The following is a 23,461-nucleotide window of genomic DNA, read 5'->3' as shown; positions in this document are numbered from 1 at the left end:
CTCGGAGCCTTTTTTTCTATTTTCAAAATGTTGACTCTTAGGGGTGTGGTAACGAGTTTTAGCCTCAAAAAAGGCTAAAAACTTTGGGGCAGGCTTGAGACTTCAAAAAATAGCCGATTCAGATGAAATTTTGCACACTTGTCCTTGGGTGAATATCTGGGAATGTTTTTTTTCATTTTTTCAAAATTTCGATATCTTAGGGTGGTCATGAGTTTTGGCCTCAAAACAGGCTAAAAACTCGGGACAGGTGGAGACTTCAAAAATGGTCCGATTAGCTGAAATTTGCACACTTGTTTCCTGGGTGAATTTCTGGGAGCTTTTTTCATTTCAAATTGACTCTTAGGGGTGTGGGTAACAAGTTTAGCCTCAAAACAAAAAGGCTAAAAACTTTGGGGCAGGCTGAGACTTCAAAAATATTCCATTCAGATGAAATTTTGCACACTTGTTCCTTGGTGAATATCTGGGATTTGTCATTTTTAAAAATTTTGATTCAATAGGGGCGTGGTCATGAGTTTACCCTCAAAACAGGCTGAAAACTTTAAGGCAAGCCGAGACTTCAAAAGGTCCGATTTTAGCTGAGTAACAGCCAAATTCTTTGAAACTTCTCCATTTCCATTTTTTTACACTGGCACAATAAATCTTCATGAGATTCGTAAAGTGCCTATGCAATGGGTCAATTGCAATTCTACGATTTTGCTTTCAAATAACTTTTTTATTGCACTAGACAGGTAACATTTTTTTTGGGCCGGCCTATAACTAGATTTTCCTTACTTAGTATGCTTTAGAACGTCTGAAATTAGGTTGTGGGGTGTCATTCAGGTAGTTAGATAATTCTTTTTACTTATATAGGTCATAAGGGAATAACGGATAGTTTTTGGATGGGTGTAGCTCAAGAGAGAGAACCAAATAAAACTGCGTACCCTGCTTCCCTCATAGGAAGAACAATATAAAATGTAAAATATTTTTTGATATTCATTCTTTTTTGACAGGTTCAACCCAACAAAGCTGAAATGCACAAAGAATTCAAAATTGACAATTCACTCAGATTACACCGCAAGTCAAGTAAGTACCGAATGTCTGTTTAACTATTCAGATGTTGAAAGATGCCTGTTAAACAGATGTATGGTGGCCCATAAGTGCCAAGTAATTTTTTATTGAAAAACACAAAAAAAGATTTTTTTTAACTGAAAATAACTTTCATTTTACAATTTAATAACTTCTTCAAATCAATTCAAAGTATTTCGTTTTCAAAATGACGGTAAAACAACTTAAATCGCCCCCGCAAGGCCACACAGGATTTAAATTTGTTTTTGATTCTCATTACTTTTCGATATCATTTAAAAGCTTTTGTTTTTTTTTTTTAAAATCACTTTTCCCGTAGCCCCTCAGTGCCAAAGGACGCTTTGTCTCAGACCCCTACAGCCTTAAAAGATTGAAGTTACTATGGTCTTATTGGTTTGTTACAGTTCCGGCCCATCAAGGCCAAACAAACTTAGTGCTTACCCCAAACATTTTACAAATGGTAGGAGAGTATAAAATGATATCCTTTCTCCAGTGTTTTAAAGTACCAAAATGAGAGATTTTTTGTCCGTCCACAGTGGCTTTTCCTTCTGTGTTCCTTGTTTGGCTGGTGGGTTGTATTGTCTTGAAAAATTTACTTCTTTTGCAGACAAAATTATTCATCAAACAATGGGCAACTGAAAGAGCTTTTTGATGTGTAATAAAGAGTCGAATTTTTCTTAAATGCCGCCTGCGGCATGAAAGTAAAAAAATGGTGAGAAGAGGAAATCCCCTTTTTTTTATATAAGAACCCGTGTACCCGCCATGAGGCTCCCCCTACCAACCCTACGAACCATTTAGAACCGTGAGGGGTTGAAGTTTAGCAGTCTTGCAAAAGAATCCCTGGTTCTAAAATCCTCTAAATAGTAAAGTAAATAGCCCCCTAAGAACCTTGAAACAAAAAAATAAGAACGCCGCGCCTCGCCATTTTTACTGGTCTTATAAAAAAGAGTCTAGGAGGGAATATTTTATTACTTTAAAAACCCCTTTAATGTTGCCGCCTATGCTTTCTTTTTGGCTCGAGGCCAACCCCTGGACCCCCCTAAACAAACCCTGGTTCGTTCTATTATCCCGTCCCTTTATCTGTTGAATTTTACTCATTTATATCATGGCCTCATGGGCTGTCGTCCTTCATTAAAATCCTTCACATGCTTTTTAAACTGACTGCCTCGATGGCTGAGTGGCATCTTTTTGAAAACCCCGTTTCACTTTGAACGAAAATAGAAAACCCTCCCTTTGAATCCCAATTTAGTTCCAACTTAAATTAAAAGCTATGCAAAGTGAATGTGGAAAGTAATGTATTTTTGAATTTTTTTAAAAAAATGTCAAACAATTTAACGTGGCTCTCAGGGGCCACATACAGATGCCCGAACTGTAAAATCACCAATATTTGGTCTGTATAGCTCAGTACATTAAGCTGGAACAAGAAGTTAGCCTGTAAATTCTTAAAAAAATTCTTGCTTGAGATTTAATGAGTTTTGGTAACCAGTCAAAATGAGAAATCTGATAGTTTTTGAGACAGGGCGCTCCAACCATAGACCAATGAATCAAATTCGGAAAGCTGATGAAAATTCTTTCCCATTAACAGTAAGTGTTATTTTCAATGCGAATATATTTGGGCGGATGAACAGGTCAACTATATATGATATATTCCAGTATACTCAGTTTAGGGAAGCCATTTCAAGTTTAGGGTTTGCAATTTTTGTTGAAGGACTCCCTAGGGCCTCTGCAGGATGGATGTGTCGCTGACCAGAGTCCCTTTTCATAAGTAAGAAAACTGGCTACTTTTGAATCTGCTAAAATTTCTCGACCATTTTGAACCCAGTGACACGCCAGTGACAGTACCCCTCCCTAGGGAAATTAGACATAAATGTTACAATTGGACAATGACAACGCTTCAAAACCTTATGAATTTCTATGGACATCATTTATTTTTCATTAATTTTTACGGGAGCAAGTCATGGAGTTTCGTGACAGCGACAAATTCGGTTAACTCAACTCAAATTTGCGCTGTTGTTTTCACATTTCTTTGCAATATGAAATCTTCAGTCTCAAACACGCCCCGTGTCTATATTAGATGGTGACAGCTTCATTGTATAATATGTTCCAAACAGTTTTCTGGTTATTCGTGGTCAAATGAGTGCAACTGTAATCTGCTTTTGAACTGGAACCTCTTTGTATCAAAATCAATACGAACAATCATGTAAAGGTAATTTTTTTATTTATGAAATGTGTTAAAGTAGACAAATTATTTACATTTATGAATTTAGAATCTATATCAATAACTTTCATTTTACTAGATTAATTTATCAAAAATTTTGAAGGATACCTTTCTTGACACTGCTTTAAGGAAATCAATTTTCATAAGAGATTTCATTTTCGCTGACTTTTGTCAGTTCCAAGTCACATTGAAAATAATAGTAGTATTATTATATTTTGAAAGTAATATCGCGTTGGAAGAATTTGAACAGATTGATTGAGTTCGCTAGGTGCGTTGAAATTATTTTAACTTACAGTATCACTAGATTGCCTATTAATCTACTCAAAATTTCTTTGGACGAATTTCTTTTATTATTTTGTTTCTCTGTTCAAAAACTAGAAAATGCCTTTTTTGAATTAGTTGGCACAGACGTTACATTAAGTTGATAAAGAGCCAGTCACAAATTATTTTTCCCCAAAAGATCGTTGACAGTCTATGTTGTAAATCGTGTATTTCGAAGCTAGATTACTCTTAAGCTGTTAAACTGTATTTGTGAATTCTTATGTGATTATCTGAAATAATCAAGTAAAGTAATGCAAACTGTGATGCTTCCTTTTTTTTGCGGTATTTTAACAAAAACAATTCGAGTATGTTTCCCAAAAACCAATGATTTAAACCTGATTTACCCGTTTGAACTGTAAAGAGGCTGACGTGAGCAAACGGGTTAAACAGGTAAACCCGAGAACCCTAGTGACCCAGGTAAGAGGGTTTCTAGTTTAGAATTTGTTCGACCCGAATACTCGATAATTGCTCATCGGGATTTTCGTTATACCTCACTCAATTATTGATTATTCCCTAGGTATACCCGAGTTAGTTTACGGGTATGAGTGTTGAGTTTTGTTCGGGTGTATTATTATAACGCATGAGTGAATAGATGAAAAAGAAAAATTGCAGCGATAGTTTTTATCAAATCAAAACAAAAAGAAAAACATTCATCGAATTTTTATACGTTTCGAATTTTATCTTAAGAGGCAAGCTAACTAAAATTAAAATGGAAAACTCTTCAGAATTTGATTTGATCATTCTTTAGTGGCGAGGAAGAAGAATTAATCATGGAATCGGATTCTTCAGATTCTTCAGATCATCAGTCGTCAGAGCCCCTCAAAACACCACCACTGCCAGTCAAACCACAAGAACCGACACCATCACCAGCACAACCAAAGAAAGTAAAGCATGAGAACATAATTGAAATGCTGACGATCAGTGGTTAGCAGACTGGATTCGAATTATCAAGGGTAATAGGTATGTTGTTCACACTTATTTCTTGATACGACAGCTATCTCAATCCTAAAATATTATGGGTCTTTTCAATAAAAGCTGATGATAATGTAGCGCAAGAAAAGTAGCATATTTATGAACTCATTGAAAACTACTTTTTTTATTTAAGACTCTTCGCAGAAACAACTACTACCCGCAATCAAATATATTCAATTATGGATTTTTCTTCTGGATCACAACCACTCTCAACAATCGGAGATTGATCAAATTTGAAAGTAGATGAGGAAAAAGAAGCAACAAAGTTCTTCATTGAAGAGAAGAAATCTCATGGGAATGTCGATAAAACCACCGAAAGGATGAGCAATGCTTTTACAGAGACAGTCAATGAAATGTGCAAAGATGCCAAAGAAGTGGAGCACAAAAACATCATGTCTTATGTAAAGAAAACATATCATACACGATGAAAACTGTTTGAACACATGTGGAATAAATGGATATCGAGGATTCACAAGCAATCAACACAAAGTTTAAGGACATCTTCAAAACAGGAACAATTTTCAAGAGATAAAAATGGTTTGGGAATATTTGAAAGAAATTTTTTTTATACTTTATTTTAGAATAACAGAATAATACAAATAAATGAGCGTATACAAAATTGAACATTACTGCTAAAAAACTACCGTTCCTGGGAAATATTTTAACAAAAAGTGTCCTATCTTTTGTCAATTTGCGAAAAAGTCGGTTGACAATTTTTTTACAATGTCAGACAATCTTTTACCACGACACAATTGAGTAGAAAAAAATACATATCCACCGCACTTCGAGAATATGAATGTAGTGAACGGATTTCTTTCGATTTCAGTCTGTTTATCAAATGTGGAAACGCCGGAGGCGTTCCTCGCCCAGCGATTTCAGTTAATGATGTGAATTGGAAGAAAAAATCCAAGGGATTATATAATCTCAAATGAGGATTAGTTGATCCCAAAGAGGGATTAGGTAATCTAATAATAGGATTCGGTAATCTCTAAAAGATTTACTTGAATCAGGTAATGAAATCTTATAATAGGGGTTAGGTGATCTAAGATAAGGATTAGCTTGAATTAGGTAAACCCAAACAGAGATTAGGTAATCCCAAACAGAGATTAAGTGAAGGATTAGGTAATCTTAAACAGGGATTAGGTGATCTCCAAAACATATTAACATGGATTCAGTATAATCCCAATTAAAGATTAGGTAATCTTAAACATGGATTAGGTGATCTCAAAAAGGATTGCCTTAGATTAGATAATTTCAAAGAGGGATTAGGTAATCCCAAACAAAAATTAGGTGATTAGTCACAAAATGATTAATAAAATTAAACTAGGAAATGTAGAATAAGATCAAGCTAGCTTAGTCCCAAAATCGATTGTAAAGAAAAGAAAAGAAAAGTCACGAGCCTATATTGTAGTAATGAGGAGCTCTTCCAAAACTGTCAAAAAGTACAACTTTTTGTTTAGCAACAAAAACTAAGAGCCAATGGTTACCAAGTTTATGAATAGGTTGATCATTCGCTGTATATAGTCCATCAAGAAGCGAGTTCTCTTTGTGATCCCAAAGAGGGATTAGGAAATCTTATAATAGAGGTTAGGTGATCTGAGATAAGGATTAGCTTGAATTAGGTAAACCCAAACAGAGATTATGTAATCCCAAAGAGAGATTAAGTGAAGATTAGGTAATCTTAAACAGGGATTAGGTGATCTCCAGAACATATTAACATGGATTCAGTATAATCCCAATTAAAGATTAGGTAATCTTAAACATGGATTAGGTGATCTCAAAAAGGATTGCCTTAGATTAGATAATCTTTAATAGGGATTAGGTAATCCCAAACAAAAATTATGTGGTAGTCCCAAAATGATTAATGAAATAGACTAGGAAATGTAGAATAAGATCAAGCTAGCTTAGTCCCAAAATCGATTGTAAAGAAAAGAAAAAAAAAGACATGAGCGTATTCAATTGAAGAAGAAGAACTCAAGATCCTAAAGAGAAACCCGATATCGGATTCCTCTTGCATTTGGTCTATAAATTGGCAAGAAAAGATTCCATTTCTTCATAATGTTTAAAACCAATGGCGACGATGTATGAATGTGACGATTGCGAAAAGACCTTTTCCACAAAAAGCAATTACAATCGCCATGCTGCAAAAGCCCACCCTGAAGAATCTGAAGAGGAAGAAGATGAGGATTATTCAGACAGCGAGTCAATGTCAATGTCCGATGATGAAGATTCTGATGACAGTGAACAATCTCAAGGGGATGAAGAAACGATAAATATCTGGGAGATCATGTTCAACGAATGCGAAGAGACTGGTTTATCAATTAATGAAATTTATAAATACAGGGTCCTTTTTCTCCGGGCAATGAAAAAGAATATAGCTCATAAAGCCATCATGCAAACTTTGCAAAGAGTTAGAGACGAAGAAGTATGGACTTTGAGGAAGCATTGGATTTTGCCATTGAAAAACGTCGGTCTTTGATTCAACGACAAATAATTCAATTTTCAAATGATGAAATGGAAGAATGAAACGAGTCGATCTCTATAATGGACACTTGTATTTTCATTAAAGCTCTGAATATATTGCTCTCTGATTAGATTATACTTGTATTCTATTTCTTTTATTCTTTGGGTCAATCATTTCACCCGAGGTCAAGCATTTAGCGTAAGGTAGGGTTACTGAAACATCATGATAATATATAGATGCTTTAAGTTTCAGCTACGTTGTTTAAGAATAAAAATAACAGGACAAGGATGTTAGCACGAACAAAAAGCTAGAAGAAATGTATAAATATAAATAAAATGGAGTATTGTAATAACAAAATGACCAAGGCATCAGTAAGTGTGATTAAAGAAAACAATGATGTCTTATTTTTAACTATAAAGAATGAATTTGGGAGCGGTCGCTTTTTGAAAGTCTTTAATGTATTTTTTGAAGTTATTTGAGGCTCATTCAAGTGTTGCGTCACTTTATTTTATTAATCATTTTGAGACTAATTTTTGTTTGGGATTACCTAATCCCTATTAAAGATTACATAATTCCTCTTTGGGATTATCTAATCTAAGGCAATCCTTTTTGAGATCACCTAATCCATGTTTAAGGTTACCTAATCTTTAATTGGGATTATACTGAATCCGTGTTAATATGTTTTGGAGATCACCTAATCCCTGTTTAAGACTACCTAATCCTTCACTTAATCTCTCTTTGGGATTATCTAATCTCTGTCTGGGTTTACCTGATTCAAGTAAATCTTTTAGAGATTACCGAATCCCTCTTTGAGACCAACTAATCCTCATTTTTTCTTCCAATTCACATCATTAACTGAAATCGCTGGGCGAGGAACGCCTCCGGCGTTTCCACATTTGATAAACAGACTGAAATCGAAAGAAATCCTGTTCAACTACAGTCATTATTCTCAAAAGTTTGCGGTGGATATGTCATTTATTTTGCTACTCAATTGTGTCGTGGTAAAAGATTGTCTGACATTGTAAAAAAATTTGATACAACCGACTTTTTCGCAAATGATCAAAAGATAGGACACTTTTTGTTAAAATATTTCCCAGGACATGGTAGTTTTTAGCAGTAAATGTTCAATTTATTGTATACGCTCATTTATTTGTATTTATTCTGTTATTCTAAAATAATGTATAAAAAAATTTTCTTTCAAATATTCAAACCAATTTTTATCTCTTGAAAATTGTTCCTTGTTTTGAAGATGTCTCTTAAACTTTGTCGTTGATTGCTTGTTGAATTCCTCGATATCCATTTCATTCCACATGTGTTCAAACAGTTTCATCGTCGTATTGATAATGTTTTCTTTACATAAGACATGATTTGTTTTGTGCTCCACCTTCTTCTTGGCATCCTTTGCACATTTCATTGACTGTCTCTGTTAAAGCATTGATCATCCTTTCGGTGGTTTTATCGACAATTCCCATGAGATATTCTTCTCTTTCAATGAAGAACTTTGTTGCTTCTTTTTCCTCATCTACTTTCAAATTTTGATCAATCTCCGATTGTGAGAGTGGTTGTGATCCAGAAGAAAAATCCATAATTTGCAAATATATTTGATTGCGGGTAGTAGTTGTTTCTGCGAAGAGTCTTAAATAAAAAAAGTAGTTTTCAATGAGTTCTATAATATATGCTACTTTTCTTGCGCTACATTATTCATCAGCTTTTATTGAAAAAAGACCCATACATATTTTAGATTGAGATAGATGTAGTATCAAGAAATAAGTGTGAAAAACATACCTATTACCCTTGATAATTTCGAATCCAGTCTGCTAACAACTGATCGTCAGGCATTTCAATTATGTTCTCATGCTTTACTTTCTTTGGTTGTGCTGGTGATGGTGTCGGTTCTTGTGGTTTGACTGGCAGTGGTGGTGTTTTTGAGGGGCTCTGACGAATCTGATGAATCTGAAGAATCTGAAGAATCCGATTCCATGATTAATTCTTCTTCTTCCTCGCCACTTGAAAGAATGATCAAATCAAAAATTCTTGAAGAGTTTTCCATTTTAATTTTAGTTAGCTTGCCTTCTTAATAAAACTTCGAAACGTATTTAAAAAATTCGATGAATGTAATTATTCTTTTTGTTTTGATTTGATTTAAAAACTATCGCTGCAATTTTTCTTTTTCATCTTATTCACTCATGCGTATAATAATACAACCGAACAAAAAATATAACAAACAATCATTAAGCATTTCAAATGAATAATTTTTCTTTCTTAATACAAAGAGATACATCGTGATAAATTCTATTTTAAAATTTTTGATTGTAAAATCTTCTTTTTCAATTCGTTTACCCAGTGTTCATCATTTAAAAGTTCTTTTTTGCTCATATATATTTTATCGTCTAGATGGTTTTTCAAACGACACCTACGATTTGCTTCTTCTTCGTCAACCACTTTGATGAGGTTTGAGAATGCATCCTCTAAAAATTCTTTTGCTTCTGTCATCAGACAATAGTGATCTCGTTGGCTTGGGTAATCTTCCAAACATCCCTCACACATTTCTTTTTTCACATCAAAAACTTTATTATTCATTTGTTCCAAAAACATCAGAATCATGTCATCTTTGTATTTCAATTGTTCTTTTCCTGATCTGATTTCATCTTTCTCGATTGTAGTTTCTGGTGGGGCTTGCATACCAGCAGTCGATGATGTTGATGATGTTGCTGATTCTTTCTTCTTCTTCTTCTCTTGTTTGTGATTTGCTTCTTCCAAAATCTTTTCAAAATCTTCTTTTAGACATTTGATGTTGTTTCTTGATAAAATCACCAATTGACCAAAGTTTTGTTGGTTGGTATGATATTGGCGTAACGAGTAAATTGTCTTTCTTTTTCCTATTTTGTGTCTTGCAAATGTCGTGTTTATTTTTCTCTGCGAATCTTTATTATATTGTTGCCATTTATTGATGATATTTCGTGTAATTTCTTCTTCTGATAATTTTTCTTGATCAATCTTTACTTCTGCAACAGCTGACATGATTCAATTTTATGCTAGAGCTTGATATGTTTAGATAAACTTAATTTTTGAAATTTATAGACATCATGAGCACAATAGCCATTCATTTTTAGTTCGATCCATACCCCTTTTGTTTTAATATTATTGAGATAAAGTAAACACAATGCCTATTCATTTCTGCTCTAACACAATACCCATTCATTTCTGCTCTAACACAATACCTATTCATTTCTGCTCTAACACAATGCCTATTCATTTCCACTCTAACACAATGCCTATTCTTTCTGCTCTAACACAATGCCTATTCATTTCCGCTCTAACACAATGCCTATTCTTTTCTGCTCTAACACAATGCCTATTCTTTTCTGCTCTAACACAATGCCTATTCTTTTCTGCTCTAACACAATGCCTATTCTTTTCTGCTCATGTTAACAATACCCATTGTGTTCAAACTCTCCTATTCGTGTTAACAATACCCATTCATTTCTATTCATGTTAACAATACCCATTGTGTTCAAACTCTCACTTTCTACCTACTCAGGCAACCTTCATGCACTTTTCATTCGTGAGATATCGCACTTCAAATCACACATATATTTTTCAGAAAACATCATTTTATGAGCGTTTATTTATCCAGATGAAGATTAAGTGGTATCAGGCCGATCCGTAGTCAATTTGTCTAAAGATTGGTACCTTTATCTTTTGAAAAAAATTCCAAAATTTGCAGTAAATAACAATTCAAATTTTCTATCAATTCAGTGGATGTCAAAAAGTGTGTCAAAATCTAGCTAAAAGCATAACACGCACTGCACACAGAGCTATTTAAAGGAGTGCTCATTTCAATAGGAAAACAATGGTTGTTCTCTTGGGAGAAGTGCCTTCGCCTAGAGGTAGTTGGTTATCTATTATTTTTACATCGTTGGTCGACGCAAAACAAAATTGTGATAATGAATAGTAATGATGTAGTTGATGTACGGCTCTATATCGCCTTTGCTATCCTAAACAGACAACGGTATTTTGGTGTTTCTACCGTCGTCGAGCAAAGTGGACGGTGGATTTTAGCCACGTATCAATTTTGCTTTATACCGTCTCCTTCGATTTATCTCGAATACATAAACTCACTTTTCATTTGAGTGCACAATACAATATTTTCTGTCAATAACCTCTTTTTTTCCTTCGTCGAAACAAAGACACGTGTACGCACAGAAATCTGTATAGTGTGGTCGTGTTACAAAAATACAGGCTGTTTGTAGGAAAAAAGTAAGATTTAGCTGAAACTTTCTCCAGACCTTCTCTATAGGATGCTTATACCTCAGGAAAAAATCCCTTAAAATCCCACTGGTGGAACACCCCTTTTTTGGGCAATTTCTATTTTCCCCAGGCAAAATCCTAAGGGCGAAAATTTTTGAAACTTTCAAACTTATTTCCAGACAATATCATGTATACCATTCGAAAGCTCTCAAAAATCTATATAGAAGACTTTTAAACGGTTATAGCCGATTTCCTTACCTACTCTCGGGTACCTAATAGCCGGGGGGGTTTGGAATAAGCAGGGGGGTTGGAAAAAATCTCAAAACTTAATAAGCGGGGGGGGGGGTGGAATAAAAATATCCTGGGTGGAAAATTTTTGAAAAGGAGGCTAATACAGCAGAAATGAAGTTTTCGACGGACGAAGGGAGTTGTAAACGGATTTCCTTACGGTTTGGGAACGAGTTTGTCATGTGTAGCGTGTGTAAATAAAAAATGGTAGCATTTTTCATTATCGCCCTCGGCTCACTTGAACATCTGTGCAGTTTCATCATCAAAAAAAAAAAAAAAAAAAAAAATTAATCTAAGGCGAAACAAAAAAAATTTCTTGTTTCCGGAAACCGGCCGGGTGAAAATTTTTTTTTTCTGACCCGGCCGCAAACTTTCGTTCGTTAGTAGTCCGTACTTGTTGTAATTTAGGGCATAATTTATGCTGTGTATATACATAAAAGTTATTCTTAAACTCTATTTCAATGAGCCATAAATTATCAAAAGTAGCAAAAAAAAATTATTTTCCGGCCGGCCGCATGATAACTTTTTTCCTTCACCCGTATTCCGGAAACAAAACACTTTTTATCATTCGCCTAATGCAAGCTTTAAACTTATTTTTCCGGTATCACTGGTCAATCGAGACTTCAAAGAAGAAAGAACGATGGTTAGAGCGTGTCAATCGGGTCGAACGGAAAGTTCAGTGGCGCTAAGGAAAAGACAACAAACAAACGACAAAGATAAATGTTTTTGAATTGTATTAATATTTTTAGTTTATTGCTGGCTTTCGGATAAACGGTAGCTCAAAGGTTCTCCCTGTCAAAATACTCATACTTGGTATGTACTTCCGTAGTTCGGTAAGAGACTGAGGGTTTAGTCCATGAGGAATTGGGGCCCATCTAGCCTTCGGGGCCCCTATTCAGCCCTATCCGAAAGTTAGTCTGATTCGTCAACCTTGAGAACACGACAAAGAGAAGTACGTTTCACAATGTTGCAACCAGGCTAACACCTAGGTAGGAAGTAAGATATGTAATATACTGTACACTGTTCACGCCAGCCAAAGACCAAATGCTCAGAGAAAACAAATATGTGTATTTCAATGTGTTTTGAACCCTTTGAGTAAGATAAGTAGGAGTGGAAAATAGGAAGGAATTAGGACAAAAGAGGGAACTTTCAAAAACATTTTTCCCAAAATTAATAAGCGGGGGGGGGGGGTTGGAATAAGAATGTCCTGGGTGGAAAATTTTCGACAAATTAATTAGCGGGGGGGGGGGGGACGGCTATTAGGTACCCAAGAGTAACTCGAGATATTTCATGCGCAAGGTCCATTTTTGTCTATAATTGACCATAAATAGCATCTTCTGCGTGAATTATCTTGAGTTAAGTAATGAAATCGGCTATAATACCCGTTTAAAAGTCTTCCATATAGTTTTTCGAGAGCTTTCGAATGGTATACTAGATAATGTCTGAAAATGAGTTTGGAATTTTCAAAAAATTTCGCCCTTAGGGTTTTGCCTGGGGAAAAAAGAAATGTCCCAAAAAAGGGATGTTCCACCAGTGGGATTTTAGGGGATTTTTTCCTGAGGCATAATCATCCTATAGAGAAGGTCTGGAGAAAGTTTCCGCTAGATCTTATTTTTTTCCCGTAAATTATGCTAAACGACTCCACTAATAGCCCGAAGGGCTAGATAGGCAATTTTAAGCTTTCTTAAAAATTTGACTTTTTAAATTTCGTGCCGATGGATATGATCTAGCATTTTAATTGTTTTCGGAACGAAAGATAAAAAAAGTAGGTGGCAAACACTATTTCGCATCTCTCAAATCAGTGAAATTGCTTGTTGTCACGTGATTTCTTTGGTAGGAAATCCTACCAAAACTTGCTTCACTTTTCGATAGAGGCCGCGGTGAGCCATTCGGGCTTTACAGATCTGTGAAATATAGTCCCTCCCCCGCTAGGAACTAACGTTATATCGCCAGAGGTAATAACATCTTATATTACTATTAGGTAAATCTTGCATTTAAAAAGTCTATACAAAAATGAATGAAGTGGATAAAAAACCAGCGCCAAATTAGTTTCCAAGTTCTCTCCCAGCAACACATCTCATCCATCCATTCCAAACATAAATCTCAATTTGCATGTTCATTGAATTCTCACTCAATCCGTCCAAATTAATTCTTTTATAAATAAAAATATGGTAGAAAAAAAGTGCCGAAAAATGAAGAGGAGATTTTCAAATTAATGTTGCTGTCTCATAATTAACAGATTTTTGTCTCCTTTGAGTTTGAAAACAATCGTCACAATCCTGGTTGTCTCCCTGATGCCGATCTCCATGTTTCGAGGTAAATACCGAATCTCTCGCCACATTAAAGAAAATATGGTCTCAAACAATGCTGTATTTTCCCCATAATCCTTGAGGTAGAAGAATTTTATGCAGGATGGTAGGATTTTCAGCCCGCCAATTGATAATCACGGCAAACACGATTCTTTAAAGTTAGGACTTCATAAAATGGTTAGTTCCACGAAAATCCTTTTAGAAGAATTGTATGAAACTTTGTGTATTCCCATCTCTCCATTGTGGATCTTCAGCGATCTTCGCGCGACACATTGGACACGTCCGCTCGCGGTCAAACCATATACCAATACAATCTTCACAAAATATATGCTGTTAAGAGAAAAGAGTGGTGGATTGTGGGCAATTGCACATAGATCTTATATAAAACAGTAGATTGAACTACTCCATCTTTCCGATCTTCGCCAAAAATAGACCGCAGTAGAGTAGAACACTGGTTTAGTATGAAGTAAACTAAAATTGCCAATGAGGAGGGAAAACCTTTTGGGAAAAAATAATTTGGATATGAGTTTACAGTAATACAGTTTATAGATAAAAAAAATCCAGCGGGGATTCACGGAATTTCAGAATTTCCCAAGTGGCTCATTATACTTTTTTGTCAATTGACTTTAAATCCAATCAGGACTCATTACTCGAAACAGTTCGCGTGATCTTATTCTCATGTTGCTTGCTTTACAACTTACAGTTGATAACTTTATTAGTGTCAATAAATTCGAACCAATCAGAAATAAATGTCATGCAACAAGCACATAAAAATTTCGAGAGAAAGCATGATTTGTCTTCAGACGTAAATTTTGCAACCTGTGTATTTAGTACCTTGCAAAGAGTGAGTTCAACTGGATCTGACATTTCTTCTTGGCAGATTGGACACGAGTCGCCCAGTTCTAACAAAACCTCTTTCGACGGTGCTCGACCATATCTCTGATTACAAAAGATGAAAAAAGTTTTCAGTGTTAAAAGAAAGAAATGACCTAAACAAAAGTATATTGGTTCTAAAAGCACTGATAGATTTAAGACAATCAAATTACAATATCAAATCTCTTCCTCTGATAAGCTCGACATGTTCTAAAACCGCCTATGGAAAGTACCTCCTTAAAATACGTAATGATCTATCTGTGTTGAATCTTCCAAAGTGGTTTTAACAAATGAAAACTTAAGACTCCGAAGTATTATTTAAAACTCATGAAAGCGAGTAAAAAGGACAAGAAAAAAATCCTATTCTAAAGTTTAGAGCAGCACAAATAACATGAAATGCTACTATATACAATTACGCAATGAACGGTATTTATGAATACAATTGACTCTTGCTAGTTCGAACTCGAACGGTGAATATTATTTGTTCGAATTACAGAGATAATATAAAGAGGGATTCTCCTTGACGGGGACAGGGGATAACTCGAATTGTAGAAAGATTCGGATGATGAAAGTTCGAATAAGCAAGAGTTAAAACTGTATCCAGTGAAAGGTAGGGTTAAGAATTGGGCTCTTCCAGAAAATGTTCGTACATGGGGGTGGAGGATATAGTGTTCGGGGGTAGTGAAAAATCTACAAAATTTGCCTTGTCCGGGGGGAAACTTGTTTGAGGGTAATTTTGAATGTCCACTGATGTTTGTCCGGGATGTTGGACCTGCTGTTCGGGGGGTCAAGTGTCCGGGGGTAAATTTTCAAAAAATGTTAGATCCTCCACCCTCAATATTCAAATTTTTTCTGGATAAGCCCATTACATACAGTATCTTTGCAGTAGTTGATGAAAGCATGCAAAATCTCTTTCAACTTCAAAAACAACATTCGAACCTAAAACAAAATGGCAAATAAGGAAAAATTAAATCTGAAAGCTAGGTACCTCATTCACCCAGATATTAAATCTACGAGATTGAAAAAGTGTAATTTTAGCGCGAGGAAGATTTGATGAAAGGCCTTTGAAAAATTCTCTTTCTTTATCAAGACAGACCAAGACTCTCAAACAAAACATTATTCACTCACAATTACTTTTTTGAAAAAGTATGTATTAATTTACGTTTTATAAAACTACAGCATAGTTTCTACCCCCCTACATTTAGGGGGGTCTTGGATTTTGATGAACCAAAAGCAAAAGGGGGTGTTAAAAGTATGACTTTCCTAAGGGGGGGTTGCCAGTTAAGGGGGGGCCTTCTTAGATAAGAATCGTCTAACCTAATTATGACTATTTTACAATCGTTTCATTTATACTGATTTTCTAAGGGAGGGTATGAAATTTTAAATGAATTTCCTAAGGGGGGGGGGTAGCACTTAAGGGGGGGGTCCTCTTACCTAAGGGGGGGTCTTGACCCCTCTAGAAACTATGCTATTGTTTCTCGTTTTAGTTCTACTTACTTTTAATAAGAAATAACCGATTGTGGAGAAGAGAGCGAAATAATCTACACCAAGTACATCGTATGATAACATGAAGTAATTGTACCATACAGGAACCGGCAAAAGCATCCGATAAAACTGTGAAATATTTTCGATAACTAGAAATTGCTTTCCCTAAAAGGAAGAACAAACATTGCATTTAGGAATAGACTATTATAAGGTATTTTGAGAGAGGTTATAGTGATATGTATGCAGTGATGTCAAACAAACAATTTTGTTTAGTTTGAAACTATACTGAATGAGCATATTTAGCATTATACGGTACAAAATGAAATAAAACATTTATGTACGCGTTTCTAGCCAATCAGATTGCTCATATTTTTCATGTTAACGATAAGCATATTTAGCATTATTATGTATATTGGCTTGGTTAGAAGTATTATCGTCATACCCTTTTCTTGAAGCTGATCATCCTTCTGGGAGTTATAATGATAAAACACTTGATTGCCATGGTAACAAATCGAACAACAAAGTCTAAATCAGAACACCTGTTGTTAAAAATTTCCAAATTCTTTAAATAACCTAATTATAAGTACACTTTCTCCTTTATAAGAACAACGAGGCTCAAAATCACCAAAAAATGAGAACAATTTAAAAACATGGCTGAGCTTGGAATTACTCAATTTCAAACAATTGGAGGTCACAATTGGGCATAAATCTTAAAATACTTCAATTTCACCCTATAAATAAGACAGGATAGGAACAATTTGAGGCTCAAAGTGCTAAGAACAGCCGAGCCTCTCCAAAAATTAACTGATTCTTATGGTAAAAAAAAAATGTATTAACTATATTAATCAGCATCATTAACAGCGTTTGGAAAGTTAATTACATACGTCATGAAAATTCTAAGTTTGATTGTTTTTACTATATTTTTATATTCTTTACCTGTTATTCCGACACACCAAAACACAGCCCACACATCCATCGTATGTATCGATGGTTTGAGGAACATCAAGCTATAATATCAAGATGAGAAGTGATATGTCTGAAGGTCTCACCCAAGTTTAACCAATACTTAAAATCTTCAAGATGTCTTGAAAAAAAGTTTTCTATAATACATGCATTAGTTGAATCGCAATATAAAATAGATAGATAGATAGATATGCCCTCTGATGCATCGGAATGGGTCCTACACACGGTGGAGTAGGAATCACAGCGCAAGCAGACATTTCAACCCTGCAGATGCGAGCTGCCGAGCCATGGTGTATCCCACGACACTCGAACTACACGGGAGAACGGATGCCCTCGCAAGTGTAGAACCTCCTAAGTGTCTCGGCACACCACAATGTCTGGAATATCTACCCATACTCTTGTATCAGAGTTATGGTACCCAATTCCCCTCACATGGCATGAGTTGACCCGGACGAAGGAGCTTTCACTTGCCAAGTGAATCGTAGTGCCACGGTGGTGGGTATCGAACTCGAGCCTCCTGGACAGAAGTCAAGCACGATAACCACTACACCACTACGCCGAATCGCAATATAAAATGAATGAAAACAATGAAATTTAACAAATTACCAGTGATGCAAATTCTGCTCGTTGAAAACAAAATAAATGGCGAATATATTGCAAAACAGGAATAGAAATACTCCCAATGATATTCTATGTTGTCTTCGATCCTGCAAAAAGGAAAAAAGTACATTCATTGTTTGTCGGTCAACTTTCTTTAATAAGTATAATATTTCCTTTGATAATTGGGCTCCCCTGTTGTGTATTCATTACTTACTTTGAGAGCAATCTGCTTTCGAATTGTGCTATTCACGTGAAAGAATGTTCCAAAAAGTCCAACAAACACAATTATTCCTACAAAATGAATAAATAATATCAAACTTTGCTCAAATTCTTGCTTTAATTTACATGAAAACTTAATACATGATGATGACTAATGAAAAGAAGTTTGGAAGGTTTTCAAAGTCTTGAAGTCTTCAAACAAATGTTTTCGATATTTAATAAAAAGTTTGAGTTATTTTTTGAATTTGATCAACTAGATATGAACAATGAACTTGATAACACAATGATTAAAAAGTTTTAGAATTCAAAGCCAAAAGGCAGGTGCCATCAGTGCATTACAAAGTTTCAAAATTGTTACCTAGTCTGTGATCCCATAATACTCTTATTAGAAGCAGCAAAATGAATGGTAATGCCCGTTCAACCCAAGTGATTGTGCTCAGAAATTCCATGCCATTATCACTTTGGTTATTTTCATTATTCTCTGTTTGCTGTTGTTGTGATTCACTATCATGAGTGAATTCTATATCAACTGCACTTGATTGTCTTGAATGGTGCCTACTGCTTGCATCACTTCTTGACCGGACATGGCCAGCAATATGTCGAACACTGCTTGAGCTTGTGTGTCTACTGTTCGTTCCATGAAAAGGAAAATGTTGAGCTTCTGTATTACTGGAAGTGCTGAGAATTGCAGCTGGTGAGTTGATTGATGATGTATTGTTGGCTCCTGTGATCTGTCTTGTTGCAGTTTCTGTTTGTTGAACAATTCCTTGAATTGCTCCTCGTAAGATTGAAGATGTCATAATTGAATTATTTGCCTTTGAATTTGAACTTTGACCAAAAACTCAGCTGGCAATTGGTTGCGATTCTTTTCTTCTCTCAATCTTCTGATATCTACAAGGACGTTTAAATTTGGTTAAACCACTTGATCTATAGTTAAAGATATACTCTTGGGTACCTAATAGCCGTGCCCCCCGCTAATTAATTTTTTGAAAATTTTCCACCCAGGACATTCTTATTCCAACCCCTACACTTATTAATTTTGGAGAAAATGTTTTTGAAAGTTCCTTTTTTGTCCCAATTCTGCTGTATTAGCCTCATTTTCAAAAAATTTCCACCCAGGACATTTATTTTTATTCCAACCCCCCCCCCCATCGCTTATTCCAATCCCCCCGGCTATTAGGTACCCGAGAGTAACCAAAATATAATAAACCAAAAATGGAGAATTGAAAATGTACTTTAACCTCAATAGACCTTTTAACAGATAATTAAAAACTCCAGTCAATCAATCACGATAACTCCATTTTTTCAATGGAAAAACAACTATATATATAAACCCTAAGTTGGTTTAATGTCGACATCCCTCTTCTAATTCTGACACCCAGTTATAAAGATAGGATTAATAGTAAGGTCAGAATGACTGATAGACGAAAGATTTTTTTCTCTAGTCGCTAAGCAAAGAAGTATAGTTTCCTTTTTTTTTAAGCGATTCCGACCTTTCTACCATTCTTATCTCTAAAGAAGGGTGTCGGGATTAGAAGAGGGATGTTGACATTAGACCAAGTTACGTATTGTTATTGATGTCATTCTATGAGGAGAGAGTGTTCTGAAAATGCTAGGAAACTTCAATATCCAGACGATCTCAATCGAACGGAATCAACGATCGAATCAGTCGAACCAAATCAAACGCAATCGACCGATTGAAATTCGATTGTCGAACGCAATCGAATCTCAATCGAATATTACCGCAATTTTCAGATTCGATTGCGTTCGATTGATGTTCGATTGCGTTCAATCGTCGATTCATTGACCCCCAGATTGTTCATCGCATAATTTCTACGGGAAATCGAAAGTAATTTCATTTGGCTTGTGATGTTTGAGAGTTTGGATGTTGGGAAGCTGCAAGAATAAAGCCAGACGATCTCAATCGAACGGAATCGACGATCGAACCAGTCGAACAACAATCGAACCAGTCGAACAACAATCGAACCAATCGAATATTACCCAGAATTTTGACGTTCGATTGAGATTCGATTGCATTCGACAATCGAATTTCAATCGGTCGATTGCGTTCGATTTTGTTCGATTGGTTCGATCGTCGATTGCGTTCGATTGAGATCGTCTGGCAATATACCCCCCTTGGAAAACCTGAAAAATGAACAAAATTCCTCTGGAAAATGTAAGATTTGACCCCCCTAGAAAAGTTTGGAAATACACCTTTCCCGTAATTAGCAAAACAGATACATGTGCATTATTTTGTTGCTCTACACTGTTTTGTCCCTGGAGGTATAAACAAACCTGTTTTTTAGCTGCGTTTCCTTAGGTAATAAAGTTGTTTTTTTTTCTCAAGATTTGCTAAACAAAATCCTCTCAAACTTTAGTTGTTTTTTTTAAATTTCATTATACCACTCTGAAAATTTTTTTGTCAAAAAGAGATCGCTATCAATAAAGTTAGAAGCTGAAAATCCACTTTCCCTAAACCCTCACACAGGCAAAAACGTGTTCCTTTAAGGTATGTGTTCACCTTCCTTGACACATTCTCTTTAATTGATCATATCTTTAGAACAACAAATTTTTATACATCAAAAGTATATATTTTCTGAAAGCCAATAATATTCTCTTTCTAATGGTAAAAGTTTCAGCTGAATTTAAAAAACTGGGCAGGATATAATCAAAATCTTAAGAATTTTAACCTTACCTACTTCAAAGAAGTTGAAGTCACCCATAGCTTTTGAAATTTGAAAAAATAATTTCGATACTATGTTCCCAATAGATTGAACCAAAAAAATGTCTTAGGATTTTTTTTTGGATCGACTTTAACTCGAGAAAACTTAAAAATTGTTAAAATTTGGAAAAAAATCATTCATTTCTCGATTTTTTTCCACTTAACCTGAAATTGTGAAGCTTTAACTCGATTAGAAAAAAAATCCTAAGACATTTTTTTAGTTCAATTCTTAGCCGAAAATATAAAAAAAAATTAAGTTCTGACATAGCTAAATGCTATGGGTGACTTTAACCTCGTTAAAAGTAGTATGGTATGGTAAAATTTCATTTTTTTCTACATCAATTTGAAATTTTTGACAAGATAATTACTGTTTAATTAAGTAATCAGAGAAATGTGTCAAATATGTTACTATTCAATAGATGTGAGAATAAACATCAGCTGAATTCTCTCTTTTCTCTTTGTTGTTTCCGAAAGAGACAATTATTTGAGTAAATAATCCATCATAAGACGAACTTTGTTTTAAAATTTAAATGGTTATAACTCTGGATCAAAAAAAGATTTTAAGATCGTGATTTTACCAAAATGAAATCCAGTAACTTTTCTTCCACTTTGACTGAAGAACAATTTTTTGACAAAAAATCGGAAAAAAGGTGTACACATACCTTAACTACCAAACAGTTTTATATAAACACAACGGGTGGAGTAAAATTTTTCGATAATTTCTGAGAAGTTTGAATTACGGTAAAAAGGTTTATACTCCCTAGTCAGGCAGCTGAGGTCACATAAAAAAGTGCAGTAGCTACTTGTTTTCAATAGATACGACCTTTCTGAACACAAAATCATCAACCGGACAGTTTGAAAATAATTACCGGACGCGTCCGAAAATATTTTCGTATTTGATGACGTCACAAGCAAAATGAAAATTTTTATGAAAAAAAGCATAGACATATTATATACCAATCGACGCGTTTTTTGACGTAGATTAAGAAAAAGGGCAGTAACTATGTCTGAAAATTTGATAATAAAAAGTTAAAAGCTTACAAAGTTTTGATGACGTCATATATTTACACTTTCTTTAGGATCGATTTTCTCGAGTTAGGTTGAGAAATCATATATATCCATTTAAAAGTCTTCTATATCGATTTTTGAGAGCTTTCGAATGGCGGTCTTAGATTTCAATTTTGATAAGTTTGAATTTTTGATTTTTTTTTCGTCTCGGACAGGTAAAATTGACGTTACGGACATAAAGGAAAAGCGTTCTAACTTTTTCTAGCAAAATTTTCAGATATGGTTTCTGACCATTTTCTTAATCTACGTTAAAAAACGCTTCGATCAGTATATAATATGTCTATGTTGGTTCTCAAAATTTTTTCAGTAAGCCTATGGGCACGCATGACGTCATCTGGTCCTAAAATATTACCGGACACGTCCGGTAAGTAATTTCAACAACTCCGGTTGATGGTTTCTAGATATTTAGGTTGTATATTTTCAATTAAAAGTGGTTTGGAATTGTTCGCACCCCCCGTCCAATTTTTTTGTGACCTCAGCTGCCTGTCTACCCTGGAAAGCATAAAAGACAAACCTCCGAAATGTGATCCTTATCTCTGATCCCGTCCTTCTCTTTTCTGACTGTCTGAGCTTCTGAGTTTCTGAGACTTAGTTTCTCATTTCTGACTGAGTTTTCATACCTGTCAATCATTTGTTCATCAATTTCGACCAGTCTAATTTTCGCACCGAGTGGGATTCGAACCACCACCAAAGAAAGACCTTCGGATCCGGAAGCCAGCGCTCTATCCCTTGAGCCATCGCCGCACAACCAAAATACGCAATTCATAACATTTTATACAAAACTGGCAAAATACGGGGGTAATGTTATTATAATATGGGTAAAAGTACCCCTTTTTTAAACCTGACTGAAATTCGAGCCGTTACTAGCAACCCTGCGGGGCCCAAGGCGCCGAGTATGCACCCGACACAGTGACAAGCCGTTACTAGCAACCCTGACCTAAACAATCCCAAACAGCAAAACCCCCGGAAAATTTAAAATGTCGGAATGAGCAATAGCCGATCACATTTTGGAGGTTTGTCTTTTATGTTTTCCGTCTACCCTGTATGGTTAAATTTAAAAGTGGAATAGCCCATTTCTTATACCCTAAAAGCGCAAAAATTGCAGTTTTTAAAATCAGGCGGCAATCACAAATATCTTCGTTTTGCGTCGCCCGACGACTTTTTAGATCCACCGAGGACGCGAAATGAAGATATTTGTGATTATACCGCCTCATGCTGTCATGATTAAAAATTTGTAAAAACGATAGAAGAATCTAAAAAGAGAAGTCTCAGAAACAAGAATTATCTCACTCAATATCAATGTTCAATCATCAAACTGAAAAATGATTTGAATTATGTAACAAACATTATTTGTTATTGTCAAGACAAAAAAGATAAAAGACAGATCTAACTAAAAAAATGGAATGGCTAGCATTTTGTATAGTCCCTACAACACTGTAAGATATAAAATAACACCAGAAAAATACCTTAAAAGTTATAAGTAGATATCAAGGTTAGAAAACACTTTGAATATACCTGTAAAACTGTAAAACTTTTGGTCTGTTGGTTTTTTTTTTGGTTTTTTTTATCGGTTCTGCTTCTTTCTGACAGTACGGCACTGGCTGTTTGGACTTTCCAAATTATTCTGAGGCGCCATATCTTTAAAA

General features: G+C 35.1%; 1 protein-coding gene across 1 annotated transcript; it reads right to left on the bottom strand.

The window, feature by feature from the left end:
* Window positions 1-13,849: 13,849 nt before the first annotated feature.
* Window positions 13,850-23,423, bottom strand: LOC136808551 (RING finger and transmembrane domain-containing protein 2-like). The gene is made up of 10 exons (XM_067065080.1): window positions 23,331-23,423; window positions 18,384-18,916; window positions 18,021-18,097; window positions 17,813-17,913; window positions 17,180-17,250; window positions 16,686-16,768; window positions 16,256-16,408; window positions 15,632-15,697; window positions 14,720-14,824; window positions 13,850-14,215 (listed from the first exon to the last, which is right to left on the bottom strand). Exons 2-10 carry the CDS (start codon window positions 18,823-18,825, stop codon window positions 14,084-14,086), a joined length of 1,230 nt encoding a protein of 409 aa, XP_066921181.1. The 5' UTR covers window positions 18,826-18,916; window positions 23,331-23,423; the 3' UTR covers window positions 13,850-14,083.
* Between the last annotated feature and the right edge of the window lie 38 nt (window positions 23,424-23,461).

Source organism: Clytia hemisphaerica, unplaced genomic scaffold (assembly GCF_902728285.1).
Source record: "Clytia hemisphaerica strain Z4C2 unplaced genomic scaffold, Clytia hemisphaerica genome assembly, whole genome shotgun sequence".
NCBI lineage: Eukaryota > Metazoa > Cnidaria > Hydrozoa > Leptothecata > Clytiidae > Clytia > Clytia hemisphaerica.
This window is presented reverse-complemented; position numbering and strand designations above follow the sequence as displayed.

Bases quoted from the DNA above. Each gene is read 5' to 3' on its own strand.
- LOC136808551 (XM_067065080.1), bottom strand. From the start codon at position 18,825: ATGACATCTTCAATCTTACGAGGAGCAATTCAAGGAATTGTTCAACAA. The intron at 15,698-16,255 runs GTAAGTAGAACT...ATTTTGTTTTAG, and splicing joins TCGGTTATTTCTTATTAAAA to GTTCGAATGTTGTTTTTGAA. The intron at 14,216-14,719 runs GTACTAAATACA...TTCTCTTAACAG, and splicing joins TTGAACTCACTCTTTGCAAG to CATATATTTTGTGAAGATTG.